Source organism: Ostrea edulis, chromosome 9 (assembly GCF_947568905.1).
Source record: "Ostrea edulis chromosome 9, xbOstEdul1.1, whole genome shotgun sequence".
NCBI classification, from domain to species: Eukaryota; Metazoa; Mollusca; class Bivalvia; order Ostreida; family Ostreidae; genus Ostrea; species Ostrea edulis.
In genome coordinates, this window is record NC_079172.1 from 29,273,684 (window position 1) to 29,293,550 (window position 19,867).

General features: G+C 34.6%; 1 protein-coding gene across 1 annotated transcript; it reads right to left on the minus strand.

Moving 5' to 3' along the window:
- Nucleotides 1-1,407: 1,407 nt before the first annotated feature.
- Nucleotides 1,408-19,448, minus strand: LOC125658963 (E3 ubiquitin-protein ligase RNF168-like). Its single transcript, XM_048890435.2, has 5 exons — nt 19,335-19,448; nt 16,750-17,045; nt 12,830-12,900; nt 8,785-8,934; nt 1,408-7,574 (listed from the first exon to the last, which is right to left on the minus strand). The coding sequence occupies exons 2-5, from the start codon at nt 17,036-17,038 to the stop codon at nt 5,541-5,543; spliced, it is 2,544 nt and encodes an 847-aa protein (XP_048746392.2). The 5' UTR covers nt 17,039-17,045; nt 19,335-19,448; the 3' UTR covers nt 1,408-5,540.
- Between the last annotated feature and the right edge of the window lie 419 nt (nt 19,449-19,867).

Below are 19,867 nucleotides of genomic sequence, written 5' to 3' on the forward strand. Positions count from 1 at the left end.
ACTGTATATTGTACCAAGTTTGGTCGAAATTAGTCCAGTCTGAAAGGTTACGGACAGGAAACACAAATTCTATCAGAAAAGATCGATTGATCCTTCTCCACATGTGAGCTAGAAAAGGTATTTAATCAAAAATGGAGTTTGTATGACATATGTCTGTCTCCATAATTTAAGACTTCCAAACTATTTGAATTTCGAATTCTGAAGTAATTCTCAAGAAATAAAGTGATTCCAGAAGTTTTGGACTTGATAGTGAAGTTTCCCTTACAGGCACTCAATACAAATATGGATGAATGGGTTGATGCATATTTTATGGCTTAGTTTGGTTGTAATGAGTAAAACTATAAAATCCCTTAAATCATATATAGGACTTGAAAATTTTCTGTTTATATTACCCCTCCCTATATATATATATATGTGTGTGTGTGTGTGTATGTATGTATACATGTATATGTACCCTCACCGTGTTGAATCATTGCGAAATCATGGGAATAAATTAAATACTATAGGGTAAATTGTATTCATTTTACTAAATACTTATATAAACATAACTTTAGTTTTCATTTAAAAAAACAACATATCTTGCTTTGGTCTTCAATGCAACATTTAGATATATCGACGTTTTATCTATTAACATTTAACAATAATTTTCATTCATATGTCGATTCGTTATATCCCCGTAAACTCGAAATAAGACACCACACAGTCGTCCACTTCTGCTTCATACTTAGATATTTTAGTGGAAATAGATATTGACGGCAAACCCACAACTCAGCTTTATCATGATAAGCAGGATGATTTCAGCTTCTCCATCATCAACTTCACATATTTATGTAGCAATATTCCATTGTCACCTGCATATGCATCTTCGCTAGCCAAGGATGACGATACACGGTGTATCGTCATCCTTGGCTAGCGAAGATGCTGCATATGGTGTTTATAACTCTCAACTGATTCGATACGCAAGAGCTGGTGTTCTTCATATGATCAGTTTTGAAATCGAGGCAGGCTACTGACAAACAAGTTGATGGTGCAGGAGTTTCAACAGTCTCCTTTAAAGTCAGCATTTCGCAAATTCTATGGTCGTTATAACAATTTAGTTTGCCAATACAACCTATCATTGAGTCAAATGCTGTTCGACTTGCTGATTATTCGCCGTCCGTGGCACACTGATTTCGATTAAGGGCAACTCAATTTACCTGATCAAGATATAGGGCTCACGGTGGGTGTGACTGGTCATGCTTACTTCTAAGCACCTGATCCCACCTCTCTATTTTGTATTGTTTATAGGAATTATGAGATTGATAACTGTTCGTTATCTTCACCTTTCACACATTGCATATATCAGCGTCCAGCTGCTACTACAATAATGAGACAAAACCTTCCCAAAGTAAAAGAATCGGACAACAATTGTTTAAGCATCATTTTATTCATCATTACAAAATATGGCAACAATTTAAACGCGTAACAATACATCTGTACAATGCATGTACAAATCAACAGTATAAATCAGTCTACATCTCAGTAACAAGAACACAGGAATGGCTTTATAAGTTGTTTGTAGATCTGAGTGCCGACTACACACATACAGGAAATACCTACAGCTGGACCTAGCATGGATTAATTGCTTGTGAGATGTTCTTCTTCATAAAGGTACTCACTGTTGAAACATGCTCAATAATAAATACAAGAAAGGATTATCACATGGTTGAAATGAAGGAGTTCAACAAATGTCACAGAAATGTTACAGAGAAAAGAGGATTTATCTGTGCAAACTGCCCATCAAAGTGACCAGGATCAAATTCTACATCGGGAAGCACAGCTGGACAGTGACCTAATAAAATGATGACCTTCATTTACATTGATTCAAGAGTCCCGACAATTTTTATAATTTGACCTTGAGCTGACATAAGTGTAACTACAGATAGACAAGCCATACACAATATGAAGATCTTCTTTCTGTATAGCATAAAAACTAGTCTTTTTTTTTTTTTTACTGGCTAAAAGTAAAATAACATTTTGAAATTGATCATATTTCAATTATACCAATCTTTCATAGGTTAATTTATCTAGTTCTAAAAGACGCTGTGAACCATAACTATATGAGGATGTCTGTTTACTTGTTTCAACAAATTGTAGTCCCCTACATGTCATTTTTTTTATTTTATTTATTTCATTTAGCTTGATCTTCTACATTTCTGAAGCCTTAGGGGCGAAATAAATATAACAGAACTTTGTAAAAATTGAATATAATAAGCATATCTGACAGCCTAAAAAAATAAGCATGGCTATAGCAACTTATACTCCTATACTTAACACCTCTAAAATACTTACACAGGTTAACATTTCTCACATCTTGCCTTAAGGTATTCAATGTATAATGAACATATCTCATAAATGGATGGTGGAATATTTGTAATCATGGTATCATTTTGAAGGGTTCATCAAATAAAAATAATCCACAATAGGAATTTTCAAAATTTTGTTTACTGCTTGATTTATTTCACCTAGAATTTAACATTGAAGTATATGGGAAAAGCATGTTTTATTACAATATTTTAAAAACAAATTATATTTTCATACTTATCTATTGGTAGAAGGTTACATACACTTTCTTTTTAAGAAAATATGAAATAAAATTAATCATTGGCCACACACATTTTTAGAAAATTAGATTTTTCTTATTTTTACAAAGGGCAGACAAATCTTCCAAAAAGTCTTAAGTGCAAAAAGGTCAGCTTCTAATCATTTACCAATCATGTGAATTTCATCTGCTTCACTTTCATCATTATTTAACAATAAACTTTTATATTGATCTAAATCGTTCAAAATTGCTCGTTATCCTTTCATTATACATGGAATACCTTATTTAGACTATTTCTTAATCATCTACTCTTGGATACAGCATTGTTGCGGCACATTTAGTAGAAATTGGTAAAATAGTTCTGGAGAAGATGCTGAAGATAATCAGATACAAGACAAAATCACACAATTAAAAGTCTGAGACTCGTGTGAACCAAGAAACATTGGAGGGAAAGGAAGCAAGAGTTATCTTTCTTTCCCATGGAAAATAAAAATTGGAACACTCAAAGAATTTGACAAAAGTTCAGCAGTAACTCTCTGGAAAATGAGCAATTCTACAATAATTCTTAATTGCTACTGATTACAGAAGTCATGCACAAAATTGTACACAACAACAAGAGTCAATGGGACACACTTTTGAAAATACTGTCATTTACAACTGGAACACACATTTCATAGCATTTTAATAACACGTTCTCAGACAAAACAATACATATATAACATTATACGCCTGTTACAATGTAACTGTCCAATGTATGTTAAAAACAAATGTACACAACTTAATGCAATCTTGTTGCTCAGAGAAGCAGTACATGTAATACAATTTTGCTTAGTATTTTCACAATTGGGATTTTTTGTTCATGTACAGGTATTTACAAAATAAAACGCAAACTTATCAAAGTTGCATAACATTATTTCAGTTGTTGAAATACACAATTGATTCTTAGTAAAAAAAATTATAACAATAATAACATCAGTTTGAATTGATTAAACATTCATATCATAACATATACTGTTTTATGCCCTTTTAATTACTGTAAAAGTGGTCATTTACACTGGGTGTTAAGTACGCATTTTTCCACATCCAACATTAAACGTGGGGGAAATTTACCGGCTTGTTATATGATTGCGTAATTAGTGTAAATTTCCCCCACACGTAAATAACCACTTTTACAAAATAGCCAGAAATATAAGTATAATATCTGCTTATAATACAAAAATATACAATTCTAGATCTTTCCGACAATCTTTGGATTTACTGTACATTCGAGAGGCTACTTATGAAGCCTTCTCCATAAGTTTCAACAGTTTCCTTTGCCATAAACACTCCCAATATCATCTTTCAATATTCTTCTCTCATCTTTGAAGTTTCAATATTCTTATCTTTGATATCTTGACAAATTGTGTAATGATAGCCATTTTCTTATGAATGCATTGTAATTGTGAACGTCCTTAGGAATCTTGTTAAATTTTATGGCTAGGAATTCAAACTGAATGTAAATATCTAAAATTAAAAAAAAACCTTTATTTTTGAAAATACATGTTCACAGACTGAACACTTTAACGCGCTTCATGAAAAGTATGCCAGCATGAAGTGTTATAGATCGTATTATGGCTTTTTTTTGATATTGCATGCAATAATCTATACTACAGTTAAATTGTTACAGCGGACACACTTATAATGAATTCACACTTTAATGGATTCATTCCTTGTATACACTTCCCACCATAAATAAGTAAACACTTACCAAAATAAGTTTCTCATGCATGAAAAAATGAGTTACATCATAGAGATCTTTTGATGCACAATACATAACTCTTGCATATAAATAGACGACGTTAGGCTTTTAACTTTTTATATCCTTATTTTTGGTTAAAATAATTGATTTTCTGAATTCTCTAAAAAGAGATATGCAAACCTTAACTAGAAACTGTTTCAAATTAATTACTAGTACATATTGTGTATTTGATATGTATTTTTATGAAGATCCTTTGATTTTCACTTTAAATAAATCAATATTACAATTTAACAGAATATGCCAAAAATATTGAATTTTCATTAATTGTTTCAGATATATTGAAATTGTACCCTTAACTGATTATTTTACTGTTATAAATTGGAAGTTATACACAGTGAATTCAGCTCTTTTTCATTGTATTGAATATATTTCATACCAAAATGTGTAAAAAGCTTATGCGTATACTTATTTATGGTGGGTAGTGCATTAACTTACTGGATCAAAGAATGGACTAGATATTTATAATAAATTGACATCTTTCTTCTCCAGTGTTTCCGTATAAGCATGTTTTACTGTATATACACCAATGGCAGTATTCCAGAGCTTAGCCTATTCCACTTATCCACAGTACATCACACAAAAATATTTTATATACAGAACCTGATTAATCTCTTGATACAATTAATTCAATTATACTGATTTAGAAAACATCAAAATCGAACCAATTTATCAATAAACCAATCAGCATGAACAGTGCTCAAGACATTGCAGAGAAAAATGAAATATTGCAAAGAAAAATGAAATGTTGAAGTTCGGACATCAATATATTATTCACCTTGTACTATACATCGAGTAATTGGAGTCAAGAATATTTAGCAGATTTTCCTCAAATATGTAGTTTGAAATTTTAGAGCTTCATTTTGTGACACATTCTCATTTAACTAGTGTATCATTTATACGGATATAAATTTTGGCACTTTTCTTTTTGATGAATTTTCTGCATCCACCAAAAAAATAACTAATATTTCCAGAACGCCAAAAATACCTGATACACGGTAGGTAAGCTGAGCTCAATGCAATTACCAAAAGCCACCCTTTCCAATTCTTACCAGCCTGCTTATTGAAACCAATGCATAAAGGTTCCTTAAGGCACTGCTATTTTAAATTATAGATGAAGACAGTATGTTATTTGCAGGTATATTTGCCGTTTTTATGAGGAATTTAACTAGACATCTTTGGTCTTCTCCTGAAGTTGTACTCTTCTGGAGTTCCCTTTAATTTGAAGAACTGAAAACCAGTTTTCGCCTCCATTTCAAACTGCTTGGAAAGTTCTTCTGCCAGTTTTCTATCCATTATTTCCTGCATTTCTCTGTCAAAAATATCACTCGCTCTAAAATCATCCTCTTCCTTTACTTCATGGTCACTTTTTATTGCATCCTTCACTCGTTTCAAATTCGACTCGGAACAAAAGTTGAGGATGGACTTTTTGGCATGTGAATGTTGTACAGCCTTCAGCTTGGCTTTGGTGGCAGTCTGTTTGAGCCTTGAGCTAGCAGAACACATTTCTGTAACTTTCCTCCTTTTATTGGGCTTAGCGTCACTAAATGAAGTTGCTGTTCTTTTCTTTGTCCGAGATTTCTGGTCCACTATTGGTTTATCGTTCTCCTCCTCCAGAACTCTGATAGCACTGCTGTCCTTAGAACTTTCATCAATGTCAATGTACTGACCCTTGTGTATTTCACTTACAAATGTCCACATGGGGTCTGGATTGTACCGTTTTCGCTCACGCTTAGGATACGTCTTGACCACTTTGCATTTTTTCCTTTCCTTTCTTGCTGGAGCACTGCTAGATTGGGAAACACTGACCGCTTCACTTTGCGTCATTTTATAAATTGGTTCTCCATCCACATCATCTCGACAACCAGCCTCCAACTGATATGCACTCTGTCCACTGCATCCTGTTGAATTTTTAATCCAGTCTGTGATTGTCCTTTGTGGGCTACTGAATGCCATTCTTGATTTCCCAGAAATTTTTCTTGATTTTCTTTGCACACTAGTATTCTGTTCACTTTTGCTCTTTGTCAGAACAGGTGATTGTTTTGTAGAGACTATTAGCGTTTCACTATTGATACTTTTAGGGTTGTTTTCCTTCAAAGGTGGAATGTCAAAATCACCATCATCAAATGTAGGTTCCAATGGAATGACAAGTCTTTTCGGTCTGTGTCTGTCCACACTGGATTTCTTTTTCTGATTTTCAGTAACTCCTTTCCTTTCCAGGATTCTGTCCTCGTCCAGATTGTCCTTATCCGAATTAATCACTATAGCTGTATTTTCCACATTGTGATAACGTTCACAGTCACCTTTATCTGCCAAATTATCATCACAAGTCACAGTCACCGACTTCAATTTCTCTGTGTCCTCTTTCACTTCTGTACTGGTTGATTTGGAAAATTTATTAACATTAGTTTTTCTTTCTTCCTCCAACTCAGATAATCGTCTCTGCATGATAGGACTGGAGGCATCCAAATCAGACAGAGTCCGAACAGGAGATCCAAATTCCGTTTTATTTAGGTTTCTGGGTGTGGTTCGAATTAACGGGGTCTCCACAACCTTTCCACTGGGAAGCTTGCGTGGTGGAGTGAGAGGACACACTCTGATTGGTCGAAAGTGAGAGATCTCCTGACTAATGCTGTCCATGCTTTCAGAGCTCTGACACCTCTCTATAGAGTCCTTGTCAAACATTTCTACGTCACTTCGGTCACTGATATTTCCTATGGCAGTCTCCAGTGAAGGAATACCAAGAGAAACATATTTTGATGGAAGATCCTCATCATTATCATCATCCCCAAGGTTTCCAATTTCACTGGTACTTGTGCAGCTTCTTGATGACAATCCGGTCGAGGACAAACTTCTAGAAAAAAGTTCTCTCCCTTTGTGCTGCTGAGCCGACTTTTCTGTTGGACTACTACACTTAGAGCCTGGTGAAGTACCACTTTCCCTCACTTTCTGCTGTTGGGATGATTTCTCTGTTGGACTGTGACATTTGTAAGGATACGGTGACAAAGTTTTTCTGTTAGCTTCATCTGCTGCTCGGAGTTTTTCTGCTTCCCTCATTTTCTGGAACAAGGAATTAATGGTTGATGGTGGTCTGCTGCTAGAGGCACTACAGGAGGAGGTAGAGCTGGACACACTGCGAGTCTGACGACGGATCCCATCTTCACTCACAAAGGAAACAGAATCATCACCAGTGTTACTCTACAATGGAACAATAGGATCATGATGATATGCAAGTCCTAATTAAGATTGACAAATATGGAGCAGACTGAAATTCTGGGGTTGGTCCCCAAATACCATGTAGAATTATTCAACACAAAGATTGACTCACATCTACATTTATCAAAAGAAGCTTTAAAGTGCAATACATATAATTCTAAATACAGTAAAACGTGCTTATAATGAATATGCTTACAATGAATTTATGTCAATTGAGAAGTGATATTTATTCCCCCTGAGAAGAAAATAACAAAAATTTTATTTGAGATAACAAAGTTTGGTTCTAACGAACTGTTTTTGGCTCTAGCCCCTGAGGTTCACTGTAACAGTGTTTTATTGTATACTGCAGTTTGGTTATAATGAGCTGTTTTTGGCTAGCCCTAAAGATAACTGTGTTTTATTGTAAATGAAGTTTGGTTATAATGAACTGGTTTTTTTTGCTGGCCCTGAAGGTTCACTATAACCATGTTTTATTGTAAAATGAAGATTGACGATATAAGGAATTGTTTTTGGCTGGCCTTGGAGGTTTGCTATAACTGTCTTTTTTACTGTATAATGAAGTTTAGTTACAAGGAAATGTTTTAGGGTGGCCCTGGAGGTTTGCTATAGCTGTGTTTTACTGCATTTGAACTGATATCAAATGGACAACAGTAAACAAAGGGACTATTATGAATTCACTATTCATTATAAAGGTAAAACATATCTACAGTCATCTTACATGACTTCAAGCGTTTGCTTCGTAACTGGAAGGTCAGGAGTTTGAGCCCTGCTCGTGCCATGGCCATGTCAAACCCTAAACATTAACATAGGTACCAAATGCTCCTTATTTAGAAAGGAAAATCACGGGTCTTTCGAATATGACTTTAAAAATTGAGATCCCATGTCACAGCAGGCATTGGTACATTAAAAAACCCTCACTGCTATGGTCATCATCGCTAAGCATTGGTCTAAATTTGTGGTACTTCACAGACAACTGGTGACGTCTCAATATAAGAGAATTTTTTTTCGATGCCATGTAAAACAAACATACAACCAACTACGACTTTATTACTCACTAAATTTTACCTTATTTTAAAATTCTCCAAAAATATTGCCTAACCTGGTTATCGGTCTAGATTCATCTAAACCAGTACCAGTCTAGTTATAATGATAATAATTTTCACTTTTGAAATTCTCCCAAAAGTGTCCTCACCTGGTTGACCTCTTGACTGATCTCCTGAGCTAGTTCCCGGTCCCTGACTTCCAACTGTTTACGCCTGTTCTCCTCCTCCTCCAGCTTTCTGATCAGGGCCTCACTTGCCTCTTGTTCCTTCCTCCTCTCTTCCTCTCTCTGCGCCTCCAGCTGAAAACATAAATAGTTACAACATTCAAAGCAAATTCATCTGGTTTTCTTTCAGACTAGCAAAATTATTTACATTTCCAAAAATAATTAGATTTAAGTTGTCTGGACTGGAGATCAAACATCATTCAATGTGAGTGCAATCACCATGTAAAGTGTGAATTACTGCAGATTCAGATTCACATTACAAAACAAAACTAAGCCCACTATGGGTGAATCAATATATCGATATATCGAAATGTACCGGTATACGCCTGTCCAGCGATATACGATACGGTGTTTCGACGATACGATACAATGTCGGGTTTAAAAATAGCCGTTTTAATAGTCGGGATCGAAGTTCATAATTTAAAAATGGCTTCTAACAGGAACACGATTCCTCAGACTTTAATACCCGCTTTTACATTGTGACATCAGTGATTCCTCAGACTTTAATACCCGCTTTTACATTGTGACATCTGTGATTCCTCAGACTTTAATCCTCGCTTTTACATTGTGACATCAGAGATTCCTCAGACTATAATACCCGCTTTAACATTGTGACACATCAGAGATTCCTCAGACTTCAATACCCGCTTTAACATTGTGACACATCGGAGATTTCTCAGACTTTAATCCCTGCTTTTACATTGTGACATTGGAGTTTCCTCAGACTTTAATTGTCATTGTTTGTTTTGTTATGAAATAAAAGATATTAAAAACCACTTCATTTTTTTTTAAATTTTGATATTTTACTTCAGAAAATGCTTAACTACATTGTATATCCAATATATCGGATATCGCATCAGAAAATATTGTATCGTATCGGAAAATCTTGAGCAATACACACCCCTAGGGGCTTACCATGACTCAAGTTCAATCAGATTCAGATTAAAAAACAAAAATAAGCATACACCAATTGACTCAAGTTCAATCAGATTCAAATAATTTGATTGTATATTGTTTAATTTCCCTCGAGAATTTTTTCACTCATATGGAGATGTCACAATTGACTGTGAAGGGCTGCAAAATTTAGGCCTATGCTTGGCGCTTATGGCCTTTGAGCTTGGAGGGATCTTTATCGTGCCACACCTACTGTGACACAGGGTCTCGGTTTTTGCAGTATCATCCACGAAGTCCATAACCAAGACCAGTTCAATAGTGCAGGATATTTGACCTGTAGCCATTCAACAAATAAATATCTGTTGGAATATTACCCTCCCTATACTACCACTGTTTTCATATCCTCCATACTGTAGTGTATCAGTTTGGAGATAGCGGCAACTCAGGTCCAAAAACATTTAATCCCAATGGACTTTTTAAAAGAAATAATATGTTTATGGTGCAACCGCTGGGGCAGGAGGGGGGGGGGGGGGGGGTGATCCCTAATCCCGTTTTAGAAACACATTACAAGCAGGATCAGGATTGCAAGCAAAAGAAAAAGCACAACCGTAAATAATGTCCACGGCATGTTGTGTTTTCAGTTATTGTATTCAACACAAATATATCCCTCTAATCATGACATCTGTTTCACATTGCAACAAGTGAGAAATTGTTGGTCTCGTAGGTACAATCTGTTTCAGTGAGAAATTGTTGCTTGCTAGCTTTTAATGAGAACCCTGGTATGTTTCTTAAACTTGAATTGTAAGCAACCTATGAATGTGTGTGAAAGGCATGAAACCTGCATTCATGAACATGAGAGCAAGGAGTAGTCTTGCTCCACACGTCAACTAAAAAAATTGGGCATATTTTTCTGTTATCGGTCATTCCATTGCATTTGTGTTCAGAAGTCTGTCCAGCAACACAGATTACAAGGATGTTGATAAAGCATGTTACTTTAATGCAGGAATATCAAAGAATTTTTATAACTTTCAAAGTTTTGAAGCCATGTTCTTTGAAACAATTGATGCAACTTTCATCATATTATAAATTTAACACCAGTGATTTTTCTACATTTTTTACAAGGGTCCTGTGACTTTCAAATTGGGAAAAATTGTCGACAATTCAGTCAAATACGCAAGATCGTAAATATCGAGTTAGCGGAACTCTCTTGTAAAGAAGTCCGGAAAAGGGTGTCGATCTTGGACATTTTTTGTTTATTCAAAACATGGCATCGGAAGACGATTTAACCTCCACGTACTTTCCACAATTAAATTCCAAAAAGCATTTTTAGATGAAAGGTGTGTAAAAGCGTCTGGATACAGGAAAAATGAACTTCTGAATTTAGCTCGCGAAGCTATATATTTTGACGCAAGCTCTTCTCAGCTTTGGGAATTTCCTGGCTGACAGCAGTGGGAAAAAATCCACCACATTTCCATTAAAATCTATCAGTTGTGGATATTTCTGCGTATTATGTTTCTTTCTTGAATCATTAACTAAAGTCTACTGCAATGCAATGACAGTACACCATTGTTAAAATCGGGCGAATCGATCACGACAAAAGTTGCAGAACTGGTATTATTTACCAACATGCCCAAATTCTCGCAAACTCTGGGTCTCGCGAGACTTTAAAAGGGGAAAGTAAAATTTAAAACCAAGACAGAAAAAGTAGTCGCGATCTTGCGTATTGGGAAAAATCAATTTTATCGTAAATAAGCTTTAAAATCATATCAAACATTATATTATCTTTATTTTGCACATCTAATTTTCTTTAACCTTTTAAAATTTTCAAATATTTTAGATCCAAATCATAATTTCCATAACTCTTTGTTAAGTGGTATGTATATAATTAACACCAAATGTTTATATTTTTCAAATACATTTTTCTTTCATAATTTTATTATTGGGAAAAATGCAAGCTAACTTGAGAAAAAAATTGACAATTATTAGGAGGGGAAAGGGCCGAAATTCGGACCCAAAATGGGCCTTAAAAAATCACTGAACACACTTGTTTTCATTAACAAAAATAAAATAAAATAAATGATTCAGTTGAACAAATACATCAAATCTTTCTCAGAAAAGCTTTTATTTAGGGCTCAGACAAGCTTAAAAATAATGAGGCCCATGGGGCCATATCGCTCACCTGAGTCACTTTGGCCCATATTTAAAGATATTTCCTATATAATCGCATGTAAAGCATTGACTCCCTCTTGTGGCCCCACCCTACCCCCGAAGTCCATAACTTTAACAAACTTGAATCTGCACTATGTCAGGAAGCTGCCATGTAAATCTGATCTTTTTTCTGGCCCAGTGGTTCTTGAGAAGAAGAGTTTTAAAGATTTTCCCTATATATTCTCATATAAAACTTTGATCCCCTATTGTGGCCCCACCCTACTGCCAGGGATCATGATTTGTTTATACAACAAACTTAAATTTGCACTATGTCAGGAAGCTGCCATGTAAATCTGAACTTTTCTGGCCTAGTGGTTCTTGAAAATAAGATTCCTATAGATTTTTTTCTATTTATTCGAATATAAAACTTTGATTCTCTATTGTGGCCTCATTCTACCTCCCGGGGCCATTTTTAAATTATCCCACCCTATTTTTGCGATTATTTCCCTTTTGAAGGGGACATGACCCTTCATTTGAACAAACTTGGACCCCCTTCATTCTATGATGATTTATACTAAGTTTGAAATTGGCCGACTGGTTCTTTAAATTTTGCCAGTGTATTTTCACTATTTCCCTATTATGTACATGTATCTCTATTGGAGAAGAACGTTGCCTCATTTGAACAAACTTGCATCCACTTCACCCAAGGATAATTTGTTCCAAGTTTGATTGAAATTAGCCTTGCAGTTCTGGAGAAGATGAAAATGTGAAAAGTTTACGACGACACCTCCAACAATGGAAATTTTTTTTATCAGAAAAGCTCACTCGAGTTTTCGGCTCAGGTGAGCTAAAAAAGATATCTACTCTTGTGGTAAGCTTATTAAATACGTCAATTTTCTGACTGAATCTAAAAAAAAAGTAAGCAAACCCTTTTCATCTGCTCTTCATATTCTTTGCGGATCTCCCCTGGTTCAGCAATACTTATCATTGGCTGGAACACTGCAAAATATTTTTTTAAAATTCAAAAACTTTAGTAATTTGTACAGTGAATTGACCTTTTAAAAAGTACATGAATCAATTTTGCTAATATAATCAAGCTGTTTTCCAAATTATTGTTAAACTTGTCCAATATATTACACATAAAATGGGCAAAAGATGAGAAATATACAAGGTTAAAATGGTGATCACGAGATACATTTGCCAAACACATGATACATATTATCTTTTAATTGACCAGTTTGTGGTAAAGCAATATTAACAGTCCAATTTCAAACTTAAGGTACATGTACAAGCATTATCATGTGGAAATTGCATAGAGTTTAGAAGACATTTCAGTGACAGTAAATGTAAATTTTATGACTAAAAACTGAAAATATATACATAGTACAGAATTTGGTCCTTCTCAAAACATTATTCAGAATGGAACAACACTTAACCACCTGTACCTATACCAGTGATTTTTTTTTTTTTCCCCCCTCAAATTGGGAAAAATCATTCCGTAGTAAATTAAAATGGTAAAGATGCGTAAAATAATCAAATAACAATTTTTTTGTTTGAGTTTTATTTCAGATCTGATTTAAAATCATAAAATAAATCATTATTTAACATTAAATATGTATTGGAAGTCACACCTTGTATAGATATTATTTACTTTTTCTAAGAAATACTTATTGTCTAATTTCATAAACAAAATAATAAATTATTAATTCACCAGCATTTGTACCCATAATCTTGTAAATATTATATTAATAATCAAGTTTCCAGAATGTCTCTCCTGTTTGTATTTTTTGGATTTTAGTAAAACCCAATACTGTTGATCACTTCCTGTTATTAGCCTGACCCTACATATAATGGCAGTCAAACTAAATTGTCAACAATGGCTTAATGTGTATCTGGAAACTATATACTTCGCTGCATATCTGCTTATATGGATGCCTCTATTGTTTTACATATTCTTTACAAAACCTTTTGCATGTGCAGTGGTTTGGAGAATAAAACTGAAGAAAAAAAATCTTTGTCAGCAGTATACGGTAACCCCTTTTTTTAAATGGCCTAATTTCCCTAGATTTGAAACTGGGAAAAACATATATATATAATTGGGAAAAAATACATGTAGCTAATTTTAGTGAGGGGAAACAGCCGAATATCGGTGGCATTTTGGCCCCAAAAAAATCACTGCATACATATGTGCTCATATGTAAGCAACAAAAAATCAAAGCAATACTTTCTCAGTTTTTAATTTAAACCAAAATATACGAACTATATTTGCTCAGTTAAAATCTTTGTTGAAAAGAGAGATTTCACTATCATTTTATGGAATAAAAAACAATGCTGTTCATCTGCTGAGGAAAAGCCACATCAAATGAAAGCAACACAGCGATTTTTTTCTACCCATTGGTACTGGTACAGGTACCCATTCAATTGGGAAAAATAGCGTCAAAATCGAATAAATTGGGAATTTCCTACCAACGTATCGGCAAATGATTTCAACCAAAACAAAAGAAAAGAAAGAACAAAACAAGAAGTATTCATCACTTTACAAACTTTTTAACGGTAATATTTGCTGTTGTGAGACATAAGGAATCATCGTAGGCTCGTTTTAGAATTGTCATAGCTCTACAATACGTGATCTGTACTTGGAAGTGAACATTTTAGTTAACTCGAACAACGTTTCAGACTAAGTAAATTACAATGTCAGTGGTCTATTTTTCGGCAAGTGAATTGGGAATTTTTAGTCTCAAAATTGGGAAAAATCAATGGTTATTGGCATTGGGAATGGTACCGTTAATCGGTACCAGTTATATAAGGAAAAAAATCACTGCAAACAGGAAAATGTGACAGTGTCAAATGAATACAACAGGTTGATTGATTGAGAGATTGTTTGTTTTACATCCCATTGAGAATTTTTTACTCGTATTGAGAAGTCACCAACTGTAGGTGAAGTACCAAAAATTTAGAGCTATGCTTATCGCTCAGGGCCTTAGCAGTTAGGGTACTTTACCATGCCAACACCTGACACAACATCTCTCTTTTTAAAGTCATACCTGAAAGACCCATGATTCTTATTGCTAAATGCTGAGTGTATGGCAAAGGAGTAATCACTACCTATTTTAACATCTTAGGTTTCACGTGGCCATGGCATGAGTGGGGCTCGAACTTGCAACCTCCCAGTTACGAAGTGAACTGTAGATACTGTAAGCCAGCTCTTATTTGTGATGACTTTTCTTTAGCGATTTAATATTAATAAACTTGTTCACAGCAACTACTTTTCACAACTGAGATAATCTTAAACAAATACTATCTTTAGACAATGAAGGAGTGATTCATGGCAAGAAACATCTACAATAATGATGGCGAGGTTCTCTTGAACCTCACAAAATTTTATCAAATGCAAATAAAAGTTGATTTACAGTACTGTAACATTAGTATATAAATTGTAATAATAAATAATGTATATAAAAAGTACTGTAACATTAGTATATAAATTGTAATAATAAATAATGTATATAAAATGTCTTTCATTATTGAGATAATCATGAAATGAAGTAATATTCATGAATCAGAGAGAGAGAGAGAGAGAGAGAGAGAGAGAGAGAGAGAGAGAGAGAGAGAGAGAGAGAATGTGCTTAAAACGTATATCAATCTTGAAGAAATTCTTTTAGTATCTAGATACATTGTACAGACATGATGACAACAGTTTTACTGCATGCTCTTATCTTGAGCTGATTCATGCATGCTTTCAGCTTCACAAAGTGCTCAGAAGAACATTTTTGCAAGCAAAATTTGCATGAATTAGCCTCTAAACAAAAGCAACAACATTCATCTCACAACATAATTTGATTTCTGGGGACCAGAAAAGTGTCAAGTCTAACCCTAAAATGCACCTGGATAGGATATAATGAACACCCCCCCCCCCTCAAAATTAACCAGGGTTGGCAAAAAAGTGGTCAATATGAGTATGACTGGGACAGTGGTCAATACTGGTTAAAACCGGTCAATAGTGGTTAATACTGGTCGATTGAAAATTATTTGGTCATTATAGTCTTATGTTATTTATTTTAAATGTTTAAGTGACCATTACAGTAAATACTGTAATTCATAACATGCACTATCAGTTTATAATATACTTATAAGTCATAACATTAAATAAATAATGTACAAAATGACTGTTGAATTGGGGATAATGTAAAAGTTTCTCTTCAAATTCCTTAGTTTAACAAGAACTACTTATAAAGTATTGTTTCATTAATCTTCATTTCAATCTGACTAAAGTACAGACCTATATTATTTTATATATAATAATATAGGTCTGTACTTTAGTCAGATTGTCTTCATTTTAACTGTTGAATAAACATTTGAGGGAGTGGGTTGATGATGTTTTCATAAGAATAACAGGCACACTGGTCATCTCTGGTCCCAGCCTAAGCTTATTATTTACATCTGTCAACTCTGCTTCCTGTGCTGAGGTAATGTCCAGCTACCTTTTATTCTTAATCTGCCCAGGTACATGTACTAAGAGGTCTGTCTCAAGTCGTCAAGCTATGCTATAGAACTGTGACTCTCTGGTAGGTAATGAAGATATTTCGGTCAGTTTCAGCAAACCAAATACATTAAACTTATGAAATTACATTTGATTATCTAATGAAAGATATTAATCAACAATTGATCCATATAATGAAAAGACTTAATCTATCTTTATCTCTGCAAGAAATGTACAAAAATAGGAAAATGGACAGTTTAAATCACAATTGACCATTATTGACCACTTGGGGAGTATTGACCGGGACGGTTAAAACCACTGGTTAAAACCGGCTGAAATTAACCCACACAAAAATCTTTCTTCCTCACCTGGATCCTCAATGCTGTCATCTAAACCCATCTGTCGTTTTTCAACCTTTTCTGGGAACAGCTGCTGAATCTGACCCCAGAGTTTTTTGTTCACCAAGGTACCATTTTTGGAAGACCTCCTTGCCCAAACTGATATTCGAACTCGACACATCGGACAAGCTAGACTTGACTCCTCAACATTCTGCTTGAAGCATGGGTAGCAGAGTGTGTGTTTGCAAGGCATAGTAACTGGCTCCACCAATATGCACATGCATATCGGGCACATGCAATCTTCTACTGCCAGTGTCATTTTGAACCTGGAATTAAAATAAAAGTATAGAGTAAACAAATTGACAGTGAGGCCACTGATAAAATGTGTTGTGTTTCCGCTAACCCGACCGACCCTAAATTATAGCCCAGACCTTACAATTTTTTTTCCGATATTTAAAAAAAAAATCGTCATTTTCCCGGAAAAAATATATTCCTGGTTCTTTGTTTTCTTTTTAGTTAGACATTGAGATGAAGTCATTCAAACGCTTTAATGATGTACAAAATTGCATGGTATTGTCTCAAGCGTTTCAACAACATTGATAATGTTTGTAACTAACAGCATGGCATGATGGTTGACCTAGTGGCTAGTACCTCCATGCATGCCTCACGCAACGGTGATTTTTCAATTGAAGTTAAAAGACAGTCGAGAAACTTTGCCAAGTGTCATGTTTCCATAGTAGACTTTCTTTTGTTAAAATTGCCAACCCCTATGGTGTTTTTAGACGGTGGCTATTTATAGTCATGCACTGTCTTATGCTATCACTTCAGTGGGCATTGCTGTGTATACACAGGGACCCTAGTTTTATACGGAGGTCATGATGCAGAGTGACAGACATGAATGTCCAGTCTGTCAAATTTGTATGCACATCCATGGTTTCTGCTGCAGTTCCAACTGAAAACACTATGAAAAAGGCCACAAATAAAGCATTGAACGCATCCGAGTTGTTGATGTCTGGTGAGAGCCGAGAGGAAAAAAAGATGTGCAAATTTTTTTTTTAATAAAAATTTATGTCCGGTAAAAGTTTTAGCTGGAAGAGAGTTGGATCCCACTAGGATAAGTGGGATTCGCCAGACTGTCTTCCTACCCTTGTTCCATTTAGATCATGAAAGTACATTCAGAAATGTATTAATAAACTTAAAATATGTTAATGATGTTGATATTTTGGTGATGATTTAATATTTTTTTCAAAACCATCACATTATTTTCCTGTCAAACATATCCAATAGTAGTATTCCCATTACAACCAATCTAAATGTAGAAACAATATAGCTGGTACTTGTATAGCATAGTGGCGTAAAGAAGTTAACTTGTGTTTTATGTTAGATATGTTTTATTGAAAAATATTTCTTATAAAACATCTAGAAATTATCCTCAGCCAATAACAGGTGAAATGTTATGATTGAAAGTTTACTTGCAATGCAATTTAAGCAAAATTTTTTTTAATAGAACATTTAACTTGTTAGAGTTTACAATGTTTTTGCATACTTTGAAAAACTAAAATTTAAAAAAAAAACTAAAATTTATTTCCTACCTACCCTATTTTTTTTTTGGAACGTTAGCGGAAACTCAACAATTATTGTCGTTGGCCTGATGTTAAAGCAATATCAGCTCTAACTTTAGATTAGGATGCCTTCAAATAGATTAGATATTACACAGTTTTCTTTTTATTGCTTTTCATTTTTATGCTTTAATGCTTTGTACAAAGTAATTGTCTATCAGTAAGTTCTGTATTTACAACCGAAGTACAAACTGTCATGAAATAGCACATCGGAACTCTCCAGTGTTGAGAAGGTAAATATGAAATGGTGACTGTCTGCAACAACTTCGAAAATAGCCAACTTTTTTACTGTGGGATTTACACCATGTAAAGGTAACAAATGCATGTTTTACTGTGATAGGGATTTAATTGGATGTCTACGGTAAAAAGTTGAAGCGGGCAAGAAATTCAGTTTAACCCATTTTAATCGCAACAAGCGGCCGAAGTTCATGCAAGATTACCCAAATCACTATGTGTGACACTGGTCTGAGTTTCGGAAGAGGCGTCACTCCAAATATCCAGCCTCGACGAATCTCGCCGAGATTTGAGAAAAGACACTCGAGTGTTAGCAAAATTTTAAGATCATCTAACAATTTCTCTGTTTCGGTATAACTGTAGATTTTAGTAGCTTGTCTCACAGAATAAGCCCATTGCACGCCGATATACATCTCGTGCAATGGTAATCAATGCCAATAGTGGTAAATACGATGTCGACACGTCATTCGATTCTCGAATCGCGCTGCGACTGCTGAATTCATCTTTCAATGCAATATTAAGTTTCAAGTCAAAGTATAACAATGCATTGAAGCTTCAAAACAGATGAGATCATTAATGAAATGGGTTTATCACCTTGAACATCAAAGACAGAATAAAAATTCTGTCTATTTAAGTCCAGTGCATACGCAGAAGACATTATTTAGCTGCTTTAAAATACATATTTAAGCACCTTAATTTCTGTAAAAACGTTGTGCAAAATACATATAATCGACTCCTGTGATTCAAAACACACTGACTCACTGTTAAGCTCGCTGTTAAGGAGAATATATGAAGAAACCTCTCTGTTGCCGACAACAGCAAAGTCTCCGACTCTCCATTTTGATGGCGCGTTACCAATTTTGGCAAGCGGTAAATATAGTACGGCCGAAAGCCGAAAGACTGTAAGCGGTAAATGTAGTACGGCCGAAAGTCGAAAGTCCCGGATAGCGATTTTTTCGAGATTTCTCTCTTAATGCTGCATGTAATAACACAAAATTCCCAGAGGTTACTGTTTGTAACCTAGGTATATAAAAAGTATAAACTTTTTCTGAGAATTCTTCTACAGAAGTATCAAACCAGTTTTCATCTACCAAAAAGCGGAACCCAACACGGTCGAAGATACTGGCCGATTTCCACAGCCCCTTTGTGAATACTTGGTTTTAAGTAATCCAATCTATGCAAAAATATTAATTAAGACTACATTTTATGTTTCTATGATTATTTCCACACCACAGAATAATAAAAACTGCTGTATTTTGTGATCGTGAAATTGTTTTAATCGGAACAAGTAGGTC